This window comes from Ambystoma mexicanum, chromosome 6p, assembly GCF_040938575.1.
Source record: "Ambystoma mexicanum isolate Mex_15411 chromosome 6p, UKY_AmexF1_1, whole genome shotgun sequence".
In the NCBI taxonomy this organism is placed as follows: Eukaryota; Metazoa; Chordata; class Amphibia; order Caudata; family Ambystomatidae; genus Ambystoma; species Ambystoma mexicanum.
In genome coordinates, this window is record NC_090935.1 from 624,883,131 (window position 1) to 624,901,139 (window position 18,009).

The 18,009-nt window shown below is 47.5% G+C and overlaps 1 protein-coding gene across 2 annotated transcripts in view; it reads left to right on the forward strand.

Moving 5' to 3' along the window:
- The window catches only part of GFM2 (GTP dependent ribosome recycling factor mitochondrial 2), a 925,389-nt gene that overhangs the window by 788,756 nt on the left and 118,624 nt on the right, over positions 1-18,009 (forward strand). For both annotated transcript variants that reach the window (XM_069627482.1, XM_069627483.1), the window contains exon 19: positions 14,846-14,961. In XM_069627482.1, the coding sequence (XP_069483583.1) occupies positions 14,846-14,961 (116 nt within the window). The remainder of the gene's footprint in view (positions 1-14,845; positions 14,962-18,009) is intronic.

Sequence of the window (18,009 nt, forward strand, 5' to 3'; positions counted from 1 at the left end):
AACGTGCAAGTCCAGGCGGGCTTTGACCCACGTTTTGAACTGCCTATTGTGTTAAGAGCCTGAGCCAGAGTGTGTCATCTTGCCCAGAGGGACCGCCTGACCCCGACTTTCCTTTGTATATATAGGGCCTCATTACGAGTGTGCCGGTCCGGTAACAACGGTGCTGGTAAACTGTACCGGCACTGGTGTTAACGGACCAGCACACTCCGAGTTCTGTGGGCCGCTGCCGTCCCGCCCTCCAGGTCAGACCTGGCAGGCTGGATGGCACCCGCCTGCAGACTTTGACGAAAGCACCGGCATTGTTGCACACGGTGCCGGTGCTTCCCCCCTCCCCCCCCCATTCCCATTGAGTCCTATGGGACTCAATGGTAATGGGGAGTAAAATCTTCCGGCACCTGACTTCACGGACCGCCGGGCTGTAATGCCCCGGTTATTCTGTGAAGCCAGGCGCCGGAAAAAATGACAACTCTGGTGGCAGCCTGCCAGTTTTACCGGCACGGCTACCGCCGGGGTTGTAATGAGGCCCATATTCTCCTTTTCACACTTTTTGTACAAGATTTAGGGCAGGCATTAGGTTTTTGTTAGCAGAGGCCATTTTGATTTGACAGACTCAACTAGGACTGTTTTATTTATTATTTGATGGTCGAGACTACTCCCGTCTTAGCTATAGGGCAAAGTAGGAGTTTCTCCAACCCCTTTGAAACTTCAATAAAGGTTTTACAAATTGTAACTTTTGTGTCAGTGTCTTACTTGTGATACCGTGCCTCCCTTTGACTACCCCACTGTAGAATGTACGTGTCTTTGCATTTTTCTCTTTCTTGGAGCCTACAGTCTATGGTACGCCTTGTAGTTCCTCTATGGGGGTGGGGTCAGAACTGAAGTCTACGGGCACTGTGTGCGCTACTTATACTGATGATGACATTGACGGGACATAAACTCGACGAGACAGCACCCAGCCCCCTCTGTCGAGGAAATCTTTCAGAAGCAGTTGAAGCTAGAAAGATATTATCAAAAGATGAGGAATACGTGGGAGGAACATCCAATTGAAAGAACTTTACCAGGGGTAAGTAACTTGTTCTTCTCCGTTGCACCACAGCTTCTCTATTTTGTTACTGCCCATTGTTCTCCCCACCCCAAATAGCCCTTTGCCCTAAGACTCCCCTCCCCCCGCACCCCCAGCTATACCTAACAGTTTGTCCCCTGTGTATTTTGGCGGTTTCATTTATTTATTTATTCACATTTGTTAAGCGCACAGCAGCCCGTGGGCATTGTGGCGTTCGTTACAGTAGATGTTAATAGCTTAGTTACAGTCACGTATCACATACAGAAGGAAGTGGCATTGTGGTGCTTGTTACAGTAATTGCCGAAAGCATAGCTGCAAGCAATGTACAGACCATGAGCTATCAGCTAATTGAAGAGTGCAGTTTTTAGGTTTTTGCGGAAGGCATGGAGAGAGGTTTCAGCTCTGAGGGCTGTAGGTAGTGCGTTCCATAGCTTAGGTACCAGATAAGGGAATCCTATTGCTCCTGCCTTGGCCCTGGAGATTCGCAGCACTGTAAGTTGGTTGGTGTACCCTACTCTTGTGGGTCTTGTAGATTGTGTTCTAGCTAGTGTCCGACAGGTAAGAGGGTGCGGTCAGGTTGATGCATTTGTGTGCGGTGGAGAGAACTTTGAAAGTGATTTGGTCTTTAACTGGTAGCCAGTGTACATCTTTTCTTGCTTGAGAGATGTGTTCTCTTTTAGGAATACTGAGAGCTGCTCTGAGAGAGTTGTTTTGTGTGGTTTGGAGTCTGGCTAGGTTTTTTTTTGTTTGATGTACCAGCTAGGAGGGAATTGCAATAATCCAATTTGGCTCCTATGGTGGCTCTAGCAAAGGCGAGCCAGTTGTCTTTTGTTAGAAATGGCTTTATGGCATTGATCAGTTTGGTACTCAATGCGGAGGCCGATACAATGGCGCTAACTTGTTTATCCATGGATAGTGTAGCATCAAAGTGGACTCCGAGCGTTTTAATTGAAGATAGGACTGGGATGACACAGTTGTCAATGCAGAAGTTTAGATAGATCGGATCCAGTTTGGTTAGCGTGGATTTTTGTCCAAGAGTGAGGATTTCAGTTTTATCCCCGTTGAGGCAAAGCCGTTCGTGGCCATCCAGGCTTGGATTGTGGAGTAAATTTGTTGAAGGGTTGAGGTGTCTTGGAGATAGCTCCCGGTGAGGGGCTGGAGCACCTGGGTGTCCTCAGCATAGTTTGTGTATGTGATCCCAAGGTCATCCAGTTTATCAAAAAGCGGCTTTGTAAATAGGTTATAAAGCATGGGGGCAGTACAAGATCCCTGGGGGACGCCACAGTGTATGATAGTGGGCTCTGCGTTGGCTATGTTGGAGAACACTTTCATGGCTCTGCCTTCTAAGAAGGAAGTGATCCAGGTTGCTGCCTGATTGGAGAAGTGCGCTGCATGCGTGAGGTGGCTGGTGAGGATGCTATGGTCGACGAGATCAAACGCTGCTGAGAGATCTAGGAGCAGAAGTAGAGCAGGCTTGCCTTTGTCAAGGATGATGGTGATTTGGTTTTTAAGATCTAGTAAGGCGGTTTCCGTTCCGTGTCCTTTGCGGAACCCCGATTGTCTCTTTCCTAGGATTGAGTTGGTTTCGAGGTACAGATGGATTTGTCTGTGGGCAGCCTTATCTAATATTTTAAGAAGAAATGGGACTGTTGTTATGGTTCTGTAGTTATTAGGTTGAGAGGGGTCTAGTGTAGGTTTTTTTTAGGAGTGGACTTACCCAAGCCTCTTTGAGGCAGTCGTGATGAGGCGTTTATCAAGGCGGTGATAAGAGGAGCGAGTTGCTCAGCGCATTCTTTGATGATTTGGCAGGGGGCATACATCGCCCTTGCATAGCGAGGATTTGAGATGTTTAAGGATGTCTAGAACATCTGCCTCAGATTTTTCAGAGAAAGAGAATTTAGGAGGGTTATTTATTTTTAAATTTGTTTATTGGCATTTTTCAGTGATATCGGTTACATGACATTCAAAAGTGCCATGCACATATATGATCGCAATGCATTTTAACTTAACATTAAACATTATTATAAACAACAACAACTGTCTCCATGTTCTGTTCTTACAGTTCTGTGTCTCTTGTCTCGGGAGGGGGGGGTAGTCAGACGGTTTAAAGGGGGTCAGGGGGTGTCCTCAGAGGGCCAGCTTTATCTCCAGTGGCCTCACCTGGGTTGCCCTTTTTTATCATGCAGGTATGCTTAGCCCGGGGCCTTTAGTTCATGGGGGTTTATCGTCAGAGGGGTAGAACATGTCTGGTGAGTTCTCTCCATGCCTCGAGCGCCCTGCTGGATTCATCAGTGGATCTGGCGACACAATCCTCCCAAGCTTTGGTCTCGGCTAACACCCACCGCTCCGTTTCACTGTGCCATATTTTGTATTCTGGTCCCGCTGGTTTTTTCCAGGACATGGCAATGGTTCTTTTGGCCAGTATGTTTGCCAAGTCCATGAGTCGTACCGTGTGCTTAAGCTTGCCCAATCTGGGGTAAATTCCTAATAGGCACTCCTCTGGTGTCCATTTGTATTTGGTCATGCATGCCTTCTCGCACATCTGTTTTACTTTGCCCCACAGCGACCTTGTTTTGGGGCATTCCCACAGCATATGTATCAGGTCGGCCTCTTCCCCCATGCACCAGGTGCAGTTCGGCTGAGCTTGCTTGTTAAATGTGGCTATTCGGTGTGGGGTCAGGTAAGTTCGGTGCAGTACGTTCAGCTGTATCTGTCTGAATCTGTGGTTTCTTGAGACTTCTTTGGGAAATCTGAGCGCTCTGCTCCACTTCCCCTCTGTCATTTCTCTGCCCATCTCACGTCCCTTTCCCATTTGTTTTTCATTTCCATGCTCCGGGGGTTGGGTATGTCACTCAAATGGCCATATATTTGGGATATTGGTCTGCTGCCCTCCCCCAGGTTATATAGCATTGATAATAATGGGTCCGAGTCCGGTTCTTCAGGCCACGTATCCCATTTGCGTCGTGCTGTAGTGCGAACCCTTTGATACCATAGGAACTCGCCTGTGTGGATGCCGTCTATTTCTTGTAGTGAGGCAAACTCTTGGAAGGTGCCCTCTTCGTAGAGGTCTCCCCAGGTGTAGACCCCTTCTCTTTCCCATAATCTGATTTGTTTCAGGTCTGTGGCCGTTTTGCAAAGGTCTGCGAGCAGTGGTACTTCTGGTGCATAGGTGTTCCGTGAGTGGATGAACATTTTCGTTCTGTGGCATATCTTTTTCCCCAGGGTGGCTAGGGGGGGTACATTTCCCAATAGTTGTGAGGGTGTCCAGGCCAGTTCTTTCAGTTGGTACGGAAGGATCATTGCTTGCAGCAGGGGCATTTCAGATGTGGGCTCATCGGCTAGCCATTTTGTCACAAAGCTTAGCTGGGCTGCGAGGTTGTATTTTTCCAGATTCAGAAGTTGGATTCCTCCCTGACTGTGTGGTAGTGCTAACGTCGACAGCGCTAGTCTGTGTCTGTTTCTGTTTTTCCCCCATAGGAACTCTTTTATTAACGCCTCAAGCATTCGGAAGAATGGTTTGTTAATATAGTAATGCACATTCTGGAACCCGTACAAGAACCCTGGTAGTACAATCATCTTGACTATCGAGGCCCGTCCCATCATTGACAGGGGGAGTTTCGCCCAGAAGTTCTTTGATTTACCCAGAGCTGGGAGTGCTGCTTTTGTGTTGTGCTCGTGCATCAGTGCAGGGGTGTGCATTATTTGGATTCCGAGATATCGGAACGACATGGTCTGCCATCTTATCCCCACTGCCGGGAGTGCCTCCATGTCCTCATGTCTCAGGGCCGCTAGGGGGAACAGGCAGGATTTTGGCTTGCTGAATTGGATTCCTGAGACCCTGGAGTAATTATCCAAAACATCTAGCATGGTGGGCACATTGTTTTGTGGGTTCCTAACGTATATGAGTACATCATCTGCGTAAAGTGAGATGACGTGATCTATTCCTCCCAGCCTTATACCGGCATCGAAAAATTGCTTTCTGAAGTAAATGGCTATGGGCTCCAGTCCCAGTATGTACAACATTGGGGACAGTGGGCAGCCCTGCCTGGTCCCTCTTTGTATGCCCCAGGCCTCTGACACGTGTTTCCCAGATTTCACCCTTGCTCTCGGCTTAGCGTATAGTATTGTGATCCATCTTATAAACCCCAGTCCAAAGCCAAATTCCTTGAGTAAAGCCAGTAGCCACTCCCAATATATGGAATCGAACGCCTTTATGGCATCCAGGGATAGTAGTGCACACGAGTCCTTATCGTTGTCGGTGTGCGCCGCACTGGTCAGTGTGTATTATGTCTCCTATAATTCTGGACAGCCACTTAGCTAATATTGTGGTTAAGATTTTCACATCATAATTAAGCATCGCTAGTGGGCGGTAGGAGTCACACTGGTCCGCCGGTTTATTGGGCTTGAGGATCAGGACCACCAGTGTTTCTCTCATGCTCTCAGGTAGTATCCCCCTCTCGTATGCTTCCTGGCATACCTCATGTAACAGGGGCATCAGGGAGGGCTCATGAGCTTTATAAAATTCTGAGGGCAATCCGTCTGTGCCAGGTGCCTTGGGCTTGGCCAGGGACCAAATGGCCTCCGTTATGTCTTCGGGTGTGATGTCTGTTTCTAGTGTGTTGGCCTGTTCCGGGGACATCTTGGAGAGCCCTATCTCGTCCAGTGTGTCCATTATCTGTTCTTGGGGAAACCTGTTCTTTGTGGGAGTATAGGTGCTTTTAGAAGCATTTAAAGGTTATTTATGTCCTGTTGTATGTGATGCGTGTTCCCCTCTTTGTCCCGCAGTGTAGTGGTGGAGTGTCTGGGATGTTCCTTTTGGCAGAGCCAGGCCAGTAGCCTGCCCGGTCTGTCCGCCTCTACATGTGCTTTGTTTGTTTTGGCAGTGTAGTCAAACTTTTCTAGCCTGCTCTAAGTGGTTGCATTCTTCTCCCTGAGTTTCTGGAGTTCCATTTCTCCCTGCTGAGTGCCTGTGGTGGTGGCCTCCAGCCTTTCAATCTCCTTCTCCACCTGGTCTAATTCTTTCCTGAGTATTTTCCTGATTCCCCGGGCCTTTGCAATGGTTTCCCCCTTATCACTGTTTTTAGAGCATCCCTTTCTGTACTTCGGAGTTCCCCGCTGCCCGTGTTAACTTCTATGTAGTTGTCTATAGATTCTTGTAATCCCTCTCTAAAGGCTGGGTCCGTCAGGGCATCTACAGGCATTTTCCACATGGGGATCGGGGGTCTTGGGCTATTGTGGTTCCATGTCACTAAAAGTGGGGAGTGGTCAGAGATGGTTCTCCCTAGGTACTGTGCCTCTTCCACTTGGGGTAAGTGTTCCCTGCCTATAAGGATGTAGTCTAATCTCGTGTGTAGATTATGCAGGGACGAGTAGTATGAGTAGCCTCTCGTTGCTGGATGTGTTTCTCGCCAAACATCTGCCAGATCCAGCCTGTCTATCATTGCGGTCAGTGCTGTTGTTGCTGCCGGTGGGCCTTTCGAATGGGGTATGGACCTGTCCAGTGTTGGATCGTGTACACAATTGAGGTCTCCCCCCCCCCCAGATGAACAGGCCGCTTCTGTGTTGCGTAATTCTGGGATACAGTGAGTTGAAGTGGGCCGGTATGTTGTTGTTGGGGAAGTAGGAGTTCATGATGCATAATTCCGTCTGTTCAATGTGCCCCCATAACATTACGAATCTGCCTTCCGGGTCTATCTCTGATTTGATCAGGCGGAATGGGAGCTGTGGGCGTATCCAGGTGTAAACTCCTCTTGAATATTTGGAATAAGTGGTGCCAAATCCCTGTCCCCCCCTAGTGAGTTTGGAGTTTAGTCACAGAGTCTGCCGTGCAGTGGGTCTCCTGTAGCAGTGCTATCATCACCCCTTTTCTGTATAAGTAGATCTTAATTCTGTTTCTGCGAATGTATGTTCTCAGACCCCTCACATTTCATGTCATTATTTTAATTGCTGTTGAGGTCATGGTGGTTCAAAAGGGATATTACGTTTGTCCTGCATCCCCCTCTGCCTCATTTGTGATCGCGGCTCTGGTGTTGAAGCCCCTCCCTGTACGTGGGTTAGAGCCCAGGCCCCCCCGTCTTCCATTCGATTCCCCTCTCCCCCCGGTCCATCTGGAGACTTACCAACATTAGTAACGTTCATTCTAGTGAATGAGAACAACAAACTGTGCAACTTTGAACTGCCCCCAGCAGTTGCTTCGAACTTGCAGCGCTCAGGGGCTCCCGAGCCTTTTGGGCCTTTCCAGGCCTCCCGGTGCGGGTTGTGTGATGGCGGTCGTCCTCCACGTTTCCTGAAGGGGTGTGTCGACGTCATCGGCACTCGTGTGTGCGGTGCGCTCCTGCCCGATCTTGCTTTCATATTACTATGGTTCTTGGTGTGGTGCCGCGGTTTTTCCTGCATTGTGCGAGCATCGGTCGTTTCCTGTTGCTTTTGATTGTTCAGTGGCCTGTGATCTCCTTCGTTGCCCCTTCTTTGTCATCTGCGAGGTTGCTGTGCTCGAGCCATATATTCGCCGCTGTGGGAGTTTCTAGGAAGATGGCTTTTCCTTTGTATATTACCTTGAGGCGCGGCGGGTAAATTAGCATGTACTTGAGGTTGAGTTCTCGTAGTCTTGCTTTCACCGTGGGAGTGTAGTCCGGATACATGACTATCTTAGCATCCTGTCTCTTGATTTCCCCTCCTTCTCTCGAGAATCGCAGTATTGTCTCTCTGTCGCGATCATTGGGCACAGGTGCGAGCCCGGTGGAGGTCTTTTTTGCAGAGATCTGTGGGCTTGTTCTATCGAGAATCCCTGGGTCAGGTTGCTGGCCCCAATTTCCTGTTGTAGCATTGTCTTAATAGATTTTGTTGGGTCCAGGCCCTCCATTCCCTCCGGGACCCCCAGGATTCGAATGTTGTTGCGGCGGGCTCACCCTTCCGCATCCTCCGACCTCGCCTCCAGCCGTGTTACCTTCAGTTCCAGGTCCTGGGCCTTAGATTTGAGATCAGTCGTGCTTTATACATTGTCATGTAGGGCAGCCTCCGCTGTGGTCACTCTCTCGTTGAGATTGCGGGCATCCTGCCTTATCAACTGCATGTCGGATTTTACTTCATCTATTCCAGTTTCAATAGAGGTGCGTAACGCTGCTATGGTCTGCAGTACTTGCGCGTTCGTATGTTCTTCTTCCTGGGTCGGTAGCTCCTCTGCAGTCCTTGCTTCCTGCTGTTGTTTGGGTCTAACCGTCGTGTAGGAGTCCATTGTTGCAGTTTTCGCTTTGCCCTTGGGGGGTGACATCTCCTGTCTCTGGGCATTCAGTTTGCTACCTGGTGTCGGTGGTGCTCGCCCGTCCACTGGCTGCGATTTCAACAGCTATCGCTTCAGGATCAGGTGGTCATTGTGTTATTGGCCGCTGAAGTGTGTGGCTTCTCCACACTATTGTGCGTGCCCAGAGCAGTGTTATTCCGGATTGGCGGCAGCCGTGATTGCTTTCTGTAGCTGGACGGTCGTGGATTCAGCCCCTTGCTGTCTCAGCCTTTGCTACTGTGGGTCTGGGATGCGCTAACCTTCTGGGCCAGAGCCCTCTGAAGAGGTTTGATTTTCTCAGTGTCTTGCCCCCTACGGTGGCGCTTTCCTTCTGTTCCCAGGTCGTAGGAATGGTGCCTGTGCCTTCCTACTTCCAGGCCGTTGCAGCGCTAGTGTTGCTGGGCCGTCCGTTGGATGGTGGCCATGTTCTTGGGGTTTAGGGCGCGGGCTGCCGGAGTTCATGCAGCATACGGGTTAATCCTCGTGTGGGGCCTACCTTCTGCCCGTACGCTGCTGCATTGTTGCAGCGCCCCCCACCCCCGGGCTCTCTGGATTACGCCCGGGCCCCTCCGTTCCGTCGTTCTACTGGCCTCCTCGTTTCCTAGCAGGATGCGGCCGTACCCAGGCTCACCGTTCTGTGTTGGGCTGCAGTCCTCTTCGGTCTCCGCCCGTACCTCCTGCGGTCCCTGGAGGTCGATCCGCCTCTTCTGCAGGTCCGTCGGGCCTGTCGTCCCGGCGGGTTTCTTCTTCCAGCCCGCTCTGGGCGTTTGCAGCACCGGCTCTCCCTCCACGCCTCGTCAGCAGGGGTCCCACTGGGCGGTGTCCGTTCCTTGCGGCTGCTCGCCGCTGATGCCTTATTCCGCCTCTGGGCTCCGCGCCTGCCGAAACCGTCTCTGGTTCGGCCCGTGTGGCAGGGTGCATGGTCACAGGATGTGTCCTACGGTGGTCGTTGGTGCTTCTCAGGGAGCCCTTGTTGGGTGAGTTTGAGGGTAGCTGCCCGCGCTCCCTTCCCCCCGCAGGCTGCCTGCTCCGCGTCGCTGCGGTCTACAGCAGAGCCTCGGGCGCCGCCATCTTGCGGGTCGTGGGGGCTCCACTTTGCTTTCGCCAACCGCCTGTTCTGGTAGTCCGATTTTTCATGAAAACAGCACTGGGTGTTGGAAATCGGTTCCTTTCTGTGATGCTATTAATTTCATGACTGTTCGTCGAGTATTTGTCGAACCATTTGGTCCGTATCAGGATCCCGGGCAGTCTCGTCCTTACGCCATGCGCGCCGGCCACGCCCCTTTAGGAGGGTTAATACCTGTGAATCTGTGATGGGTTTGCTTCTGGTGGTGGTTTGAGATTTTGCTCTGGAGGAGGTTTATTTTTTTTTAGCATTGCCGCTTGTATGCTGGAGCACCAGGCTTCATCTTTAACGATTTTGTCAGTGCAAGTGGGAGGTACTGTTAATTCTTTAAAGATGGTAAAGAGTTCTTTAGTTTGAGAGTTGGCCGAGGAGATTCTATTATTGTAGGCTTCCGATTTAGCTTTGAATATGGAGTCTTTGTATTTTTTTGCGATGGATCAGACGATATCTTTGGTGGTGTCACAGGGGATAGCCTGCCAAGTTTTTAGCGCCCGCCGTTTCTTCATCCTTCTTCCTTTTCCTAACCATAATACTTAGTGTTTTGTTTCATTTAGTTTATTTTTTCCTTTCACTTTTATCACTGTCAGACCTTTGGATTTTGAGGCTAGGACTGTCACCATGGGAGTGTCACATTCCTTTTCATCGCATCCCAGCGAGGAAGACATTTCTAGAACCTTGATGTCCTGGTTGGCCCATTGAGTCAGTCTAGACAAATGGTGTGCTCTTGGTAGTGAGTCGCTATATGTCGGGGCTCCAAAGCAAACGGATGCATCATAGAGATAAGCAAGGAGCAAAAAAGGGCCAGTCTGCTAACAATGTTGGTGGTAGAGGAAGAGAAGAGCATGCCTGGATCCTACTGTCAGTCTCCTTATTGCTGTGTTCTCCAACTAAGCCCTAAAGCACTGTCCGACCCTGTTTTCTTTCACACTCAACCCCCTTGTCTCTTTTCTAACTTCACTACCTTTGCCTCATTCCTCCGCTATCTCCTCTTTTGCTTGCTTCCTCTGCAATGTTTTAAGGTGTCCTGAAGACTGTGTTGAGCACTAGACAAGAAACATGCATTGCTATGGGCTTAAATAGCCACAGCACACCAAATATCCCTCGCTCTCTTCTCTCCCCCCCCCCGGCTCCTCTGTGCCTCGCCATGTGCTTGTACCTCCACCCCTACTCTTCTTGTGCCCCTTAATTTTAGAGTATGTCTATTCTTCTGTCACATTTCTCTGGTCTCTTCATCCAAACTCCATTTTGAGAGTCCTTTCCCATTCCTTGGCTGCTCCTTCATCTTCCTCTTTGGCACTCTCCTCTACCCTTCCATTGATGTTTCCTCCTATCTCCTAATCCCTCCAACCTCTTCCTGGCACACTCCTACTCCTCTTCTTCCTGGATGGCACCTCCAACCTCCTCCTGAATATACTTCTCTTTTCGCTTGATGTCATTCTCTTTTCCCTTGATGTCACCACCCACGGCCTTTAAATTCCTTGCTCCTTCCCTAATCTTTTAACTCTTCCCCTTTAGCCACCTTTCGCCTTCTGATATGCCTTCTCACCACCTACTTACTGTTCTACATCTCTCACCTCATTTCGTTCCCTCTGGCTATCTCTCTGCATTATCCTTCCTCCTGCTGCACCACAATCTCCTTCTGTCTTCACTTAACTCTCTCCAAAGCTGCTCCTTTGCCATCAAACACCCACTGAGAGAAACCCTTAACTTACATAGTGGTTTGGCTCCTCCCCCGGTGACTACCCTTGATTGACCAAACTCAGAAATGTGTCTTTCTCATGCTTGTGATTGGATTGATTAGGCAGTGTTTGTTGCGGCTTCCCTGCCATCCCTATGATAATTGGGGCACTCCTGAATGTGTATTTCTGGCTTTTCGGCAGTTGTGCATAACAAACTGACATAATATTTTCACCTTCAAGGCAAATGACTTATTCAAAAGGTTTAAATCTTCCAGGGCTACTACAAAGCCTTTTGATAGATGACCTCCTTTGCTTCAAATGTTTAACCAAGGCAGGCTGTTTTCAGTATCAAAGCTGTCTTTTCAGCATTGTAGAAAGTGGCAGTTGCCTCAGCAATAGCAGAATCATCATGCTGGCTGAGCCTAGAACTCATCCAAAGGAGCCATCTTGTGTGTGTGGCAGTCCTTCTAAAACCTCTTTAATGGGTACAACTATGGACATAAGACATCAGTGGGGATAGAAATAATCCAGTAGTTCATTCTTCCTTAGTAGCAGTTTACCTCACACTAGTGTTCTGAATATTGTTTCAATTGGGTAGTGCCCCATTTCAAATCCTCACCCCCAACTTGTCCCCAGCTTTCTTCCTTCTGTATAAAATTATATTATTTTGGTCTACAACATGCTATTGAAGGGGAACCTTTCTTCGGGAGCTTAGAGAGAGCTGGTATTGGAGGTACTTTGCCATGCCCAAGAAATAGGGTGTTCTGCAGCATATACTAGACCTATACATTCCAGCTAATTCTAAGTGTCATAGACACTTGGTTGGGAAGTCTTTTACACCTCCCTATTCACAAGATATTTAACTCTGTGTCTCTTTTCCAGCCATATGGTCAGCTACAGGATTCAAAGGTCATCTGCCTTTTAGAGGAGTCTGTATTTTTCTGGTGCCCAAGGCAAGGTTGTAAGTTCAGTTCTTGCATTAGGCTTTAGGGTTTAGTGGTCTGTGCTTGAGGATTAAATCATAGTCTGTCAGTGATCAGCATCACCTGTTGCCGTTGGCCTCTCCACCCAATGTACTCTATGGAGAGTAGTTTCATAAGTCATAGCTTCAGTTGACATTGGTGGCAGATGTCTCCTCCTTCGGTTAAGTAATCACACATTTCCGACTTGTCAGTTATTCAGTGGTAATTGGCAAAATAAAGACCTCTACATCTACCTCTTAGAACAAAGAGCCATCAAGTTCAACCAGGTTGGATTTCTCCTTTCCACAGAGAGATGGCTGTTGCACATTCTGATGTGGTGAGGGTGTTGGTTACTTTTGGGCGAGACTCTGGAGGTGTGGGCCTGTCAAGTTGGGAAGCATTAACAGCATCCATACCATGATTTATCAACAAAGCACTACATGAGGAGATGAGGGTCTATAATGCATATTCACCCAAAAGATTTGCAATAGGTATGCTGCACACGGTATAAATATGATTAACACGCTGTTGCTTGTGTAAATAGTCTGAGGCACTATGTTTTTTATTTCTTGACAGCAAGTATGCCCTGAAGAAGACGCACACTTTGTCCACAAGAAACAATTGTCGAAACTAGTTATTAAACGTTAGACGTGGCCTAAATAAATAAGAGTCCTGAATCCGAACTAGTCAGCAAGGGCAATGACGTATAGGCATTTCCATGATGATCAGGCAGCATTGTACCAAGAAATACAAGGTATTTCTTTGTACACTGTCTGAAATCAAGGCATAAGTAGGATTTACAAGTGTTAAGGTGCAATTGCCAAGAAATTGAATACCATGGATGTATTTCACGTATATGGAAATTGCAGTATAATGTGATTTGCTTTTCTTGGGTCAAGAACAAATTGGTTGATGTTGCCTTGCATTGTGTGTGACGTTTGAGAGCAGTGAATATGTATTTACACCTGAATTATAGTTGTGTGTAGATCGTTTGCCAGTGAATATTCGATGTTAAAAATGAAATGTGTACATAATACAGTAAGGTATGTTTTTATATTTGTGTGAGTTGCAAAAAGCACCACACACATTTCTGATGATCTGATGATTTTTGTTGGGATCAATGTTTTCTGAAATTGACATATGATTGTTGTGTATAATAAAATGCAAATGAAAATCACATCTACTATAGTCTCAGATTCTTTACACAGTTAGACATACGTTTATTCTAGATTTCAAACAATTGTAGATTCATCCCATATGATAATACCTTTTGTATTTTGCATTGCATGGGCAAAGACATAATCAAACAGACCATCTTTATTTGGTTTCTCGTCATCTGTGTAAATACTAGCTAGAGATTGAGCAAAGAGGTATTGGGATCCAATGAACCAGGGGCTATTCCAACCTCTCGAATAGTGGTGCATAAAGTGCAGGCAACCTAGGCATGTCTTCAGCACTATTCCCATCATCCAATTATTTTTAAGTAAGCCACATTCTAGGATGGGACATTCTGCAAATCGCAGTTTCAATAGCTGCTAGCCCTTCTCTGAATGTTGCGAGAATACAGAACCTCTATTAGGAATATAGTGCAAGATAGTGGCCTTCTTCCTTGAGTGGAACATCCAGAGCAACTTTGCGTTATTCATAGCAGAATTACCAGTCTGCACATGTGACTTGAATGTCACATGTAATGTGAAGAGTCTACACCTTTCATATATAATTGTTTCCTAAATGAAAGTTCCAACTTTTCTAGCTGTCATGCTGAGCCCATTAAAGGATGTAGAAGCTTTATACAGGAGTGCCTAGGAGTATCTTAAAATCCTTCACCAACTGTCTCAAGACAATCTCAAAAGCTTTTGTTTAAGCAACTTTCAACATGCTCATCTGACGATTTGTTTTTCAGTGGTGGCCCTGTCAGATCTGTTATTCACATCTATTGCTTGCACATTATTTCAGTAAACAAGAAGCACTCATCTTCTGGACTCAGTTTGTTGACCATGCTGCTCAGCTCTATAGAAACCAACTCACTACAAGGAAGCCTCTCCCCATTCACTAAAGATGCTTCCAGAGCGAGGGACCAGTGTGAGATTCTGCTCTTTATCTCACCAACTGCCTTTGACTTTAGCAGATAATCAGTGTAGGTGCCTTTTTGTGCTGTTGGCTAGAGAAATTCAACCTGCTAGACATTCCATGTTGTGAAAACAATCACTTTGGCAATTTTTAAGTATCTTTCTAGAACACCTGCATCTGGTCAGTCTTCGTTTTATTTTGCCACTCCAGTTGTATTATTTTAATGTTTAGGAATTCATCAGATCCAGTTTTGCACCATTTGATTTTCTTACTGTTCTCTTATTCCTTTGATGGTTAGCCTAGTACCGCAAATTGAACAGCTTTTCAACAGCGGGTAGCCCTTATTTTGTCATGATTTGGACTATCTGAGCCAACCTCAGCCTTGTGTGCAGGTTTGACTTGTCTTCTCAAGTTGTCTAGTGAAATCCTTGCAAATCCTTACACATGGCTAGTTAAAGTTTGTGTAAAGTACTCTTTCAGAAAGGGCATGAGCTGGTAACTGTAATTCGGTCAGTAATGGTTCAGGTTTCTTTAAAAAGGTTTCGATCACCAGAATTGCTAGAATTAGTTTTGGAATTTAAAATGAACACTATGTTGAATGTATTCTCTGAGCAATACACAAAATCCTGCTTGGTTCTTAATTCAGTCATTTATATCTCCATGTAGGACCTCTCATTGGATTCCCCCTTCAGAATGTCATTGTTACGCTCCATTCAGTGGTCTTGCAGCCTGGCACTTCTATGTCGATGGTCTCTGCTTGTGTTTCACGCTGCATGCAAAAGGTAAGCATATGTCTAAAGCACTTGACTGTGATGTATTACTGTGTCATGGATTTTAAAAACAACAAAGAGGTTGAAGGACAAAGTTCCAATAAGTATGGTATTACGTTTTGGAATCCAGACTTGAACGTTCATATCCAAGTTTTCCACTGCCACAATCAGCCTTTCTTCGTCGGTATATTATGCTGTATGTTTAGAGGGCTTAACGTGTGGAATTCATCCATATGAGGTACTAGATAAACAAAGTAATCCTACTATGACGTCAGCTATTTAATGCTCATGGTCTGACGTTCTAAACAGTGAGACTGAACAGGCTGAGTTTGCTTTGAATCTTTTGAATAGGAGCTTTCTGTGAGTTCAGAAGCAACATTTGAGAGCAACTGGTTATTTCTGTCTGATCTGATTTGGTGCAATGTTGATGCCCACAAACCAAAAGGAGTGGGAAAATGAATGTCAACAAGAACATTCTGGAAAAATGGACTAAGCTTAAAAAGCCAAGTCATGCACTTGGAGCACTGGAATCCTGAGAAATATATGAAGAGAGATGTGATCTTAATGATCACCAAGCAGCAAAAGGTTATTAGGCTTAGCAAACCCGATGGCCTAAAAAATTGAGAGTAAATGTGAAAAAACCTTGAAGATTCCAAATATGAATGTTGACGTATATACAGAAATGTAAAAACTGCAGATAAAGGTATTTTCTTACCTATTAACAGGGAATAATTCTTTGACGTATTGTATCCTGTTCTTAGACCGTGTGTCCAGAATAGGTGCGTTACAAATGCCATATCATATCATCATAAATATAAAAACAAACTGAAGATAGTCCAGAGACAGATTATCAACTAAAGGTCTATGAGTGTAGAGGCTTGAGAACAGAATCATGGATACACTGACAGAAAGATGATTCAGAGCAATATGTTGTAGACGTTCACAGTGTTAAAGAAAAAAAGCTGAGCACAAGTCACTGCCATTGTGCTGGAACCATAAACCAGTAAATGGATTACAAAAGCATTTTAGCAACGAAAGGGGAACCTGGAGAACCTTAAGTGAGTAAAGGTAAGCTGCAAATGGTTTGTTAGTTGATGGACACACATGGTAGGCTGGTTTGGCTGTTTTGGTAGTCCTCATCTGCCACCAAATTTGATGTTTCTATTGGGTTCCTTCCCCCCACGGATTCCTCATCCAAGATGTCCCTACCCAAGCGCAGTTGTTCTAATGGATTGTTTCCTCCCACAGATTCCTCATCTATGATAATTCTATCCCCAGCACAACTGTTCTCAGAAGCTTTTCTGCCACCAGGGGATGCAGCACGACTCTGCGTCGGCTCAGAGTCGGCTATAGCTGATGCCTCTGTGCGCCCCACGCCAGACATGATGGTAGGGCCAGTATATATAGAGGTGCAGCATCCCATCACCACATTTCCTTTCTTCCGCACTCTCTGCTCATTGGAACGTGTTCGCTTAAAGCAAAATGTCTCTATGCTATGTCGACTCAGTTGAAGGCCGCTGAATGTAAGCCCTGTGGCCAGCAGATGTCAGTTTTGGATCTGCACCAGATCTGTCTGTGTTGTTCGGGCGAGCATCACGACTCGCAGTATTGCAGGTCATGCCAGTCCATCCACCCAAAGGCCCTCTGGGAGAGTGGCAAAACTGTTTACCTTTGTCCACAAGGCAGAAAGTGTGGAGCCATAGTCTAGTTCACGGTTGCACGAGGCGGATCGCCGACCCGAAAAACCGTCTCGCTCCAAGAAGAGGAAAAGAAGGGCAAAAAGCACCAGAAAAGGCCCTGCTACCCGAGTGGTTCCTCTCACCGTCATTCTTCTTCACCCTCTCAGAAGGGGAGCCACCGCTCCAGGGAGTCCCCGAAACGGCAGGTACAAGTCCCTTTTCTCATCCAGTCCTCTGCTAAAGAGGAATAGGTGGCATTTTGTGTGAAGATGATGGACATCTTTGCTATGGCGCCCACGGCTATGGCCTCTGCTTTCGGCAAAGGCCAGGGGCTGATGGGTGCCACAGCATCTGTTGCGACTGGCAGGGCAACTGCTGAATTCCACTTCCACATGCCTTTGGGCTTGGCCTGGATCCACTGACGACTGAAGGATCCAGGCACTGCATGACCTTGCCTAAGGGCGCTGCAGTCCCGACACTGGGCCCGGTGTAGACATCCTCGGCGCTGATCGACATCAGTGACTTTGAATCTGCCAGGGAGCACGCTCCCTTCCGAAGACACCTTCATGTCCAAGATTAACTCCATCTACGATGATGGACATCTTTGCCATGGCGCCCACGTCTTTGGCCTCTGCTGTCACTATTCTTAGAGAGGCACAGCTCCTCCCTACTGATGACGTCCAACCAGACCGAAACACGTGTCTGGGGATGCTGTTGGTACTCTTGTTCAGAGGAGAATTGGCTAGCATTGCGGTGATGGACTGCCCCAGGGCAGGACAAAGACTGATATGTTTGGGATATTTCTTCTCTGTGAAAGATAGTGAGCTAAAGACTCTGGGTAAGTCTCTCGTAACCAGGACTAATGTCTGGCAGAGGGACTCCCAGGACCCCCCTTGAGGTGCTGATGGGTGCCACTGCGTCTGTTGCGACCTGCAGGGCACCTGCTGAATTCCACTTCCCATTGCCATTGGGCTCAGCCTGGATCAACTGACGACCGATGGATCCAGGCACCTGTCGACCCTGCCTGTGGGCGCTGCTGTCCCAGCGCTGCGCCCGATGTAGACATCCTCAGCGCTGCTCAACATCTGTGTCTTTGAATCTGCCAGGGAGCATGCTCCCTTCCAAAGACACCTTCATGTCCAAGATGAACTCCATCTGCGAAGAGGAAGGTGATCCGGTATCGTTCAGGTTGGAACCCATGATTTCCAGTGAGGAGAGAGATTTCCCAGAAGAATTCTACGGGGAAGGTGAGGATCTGATGGGGCTGCCCAGGCTCTACGCGTTGCCAGTCGCCTGGACACGTCTTGAGAGATGGTTATCTTGCCAGCTGCAAATCCAGGCAAGCCTCAGGCTGCTTTAGACCGTCAGATGACCAAGGTAG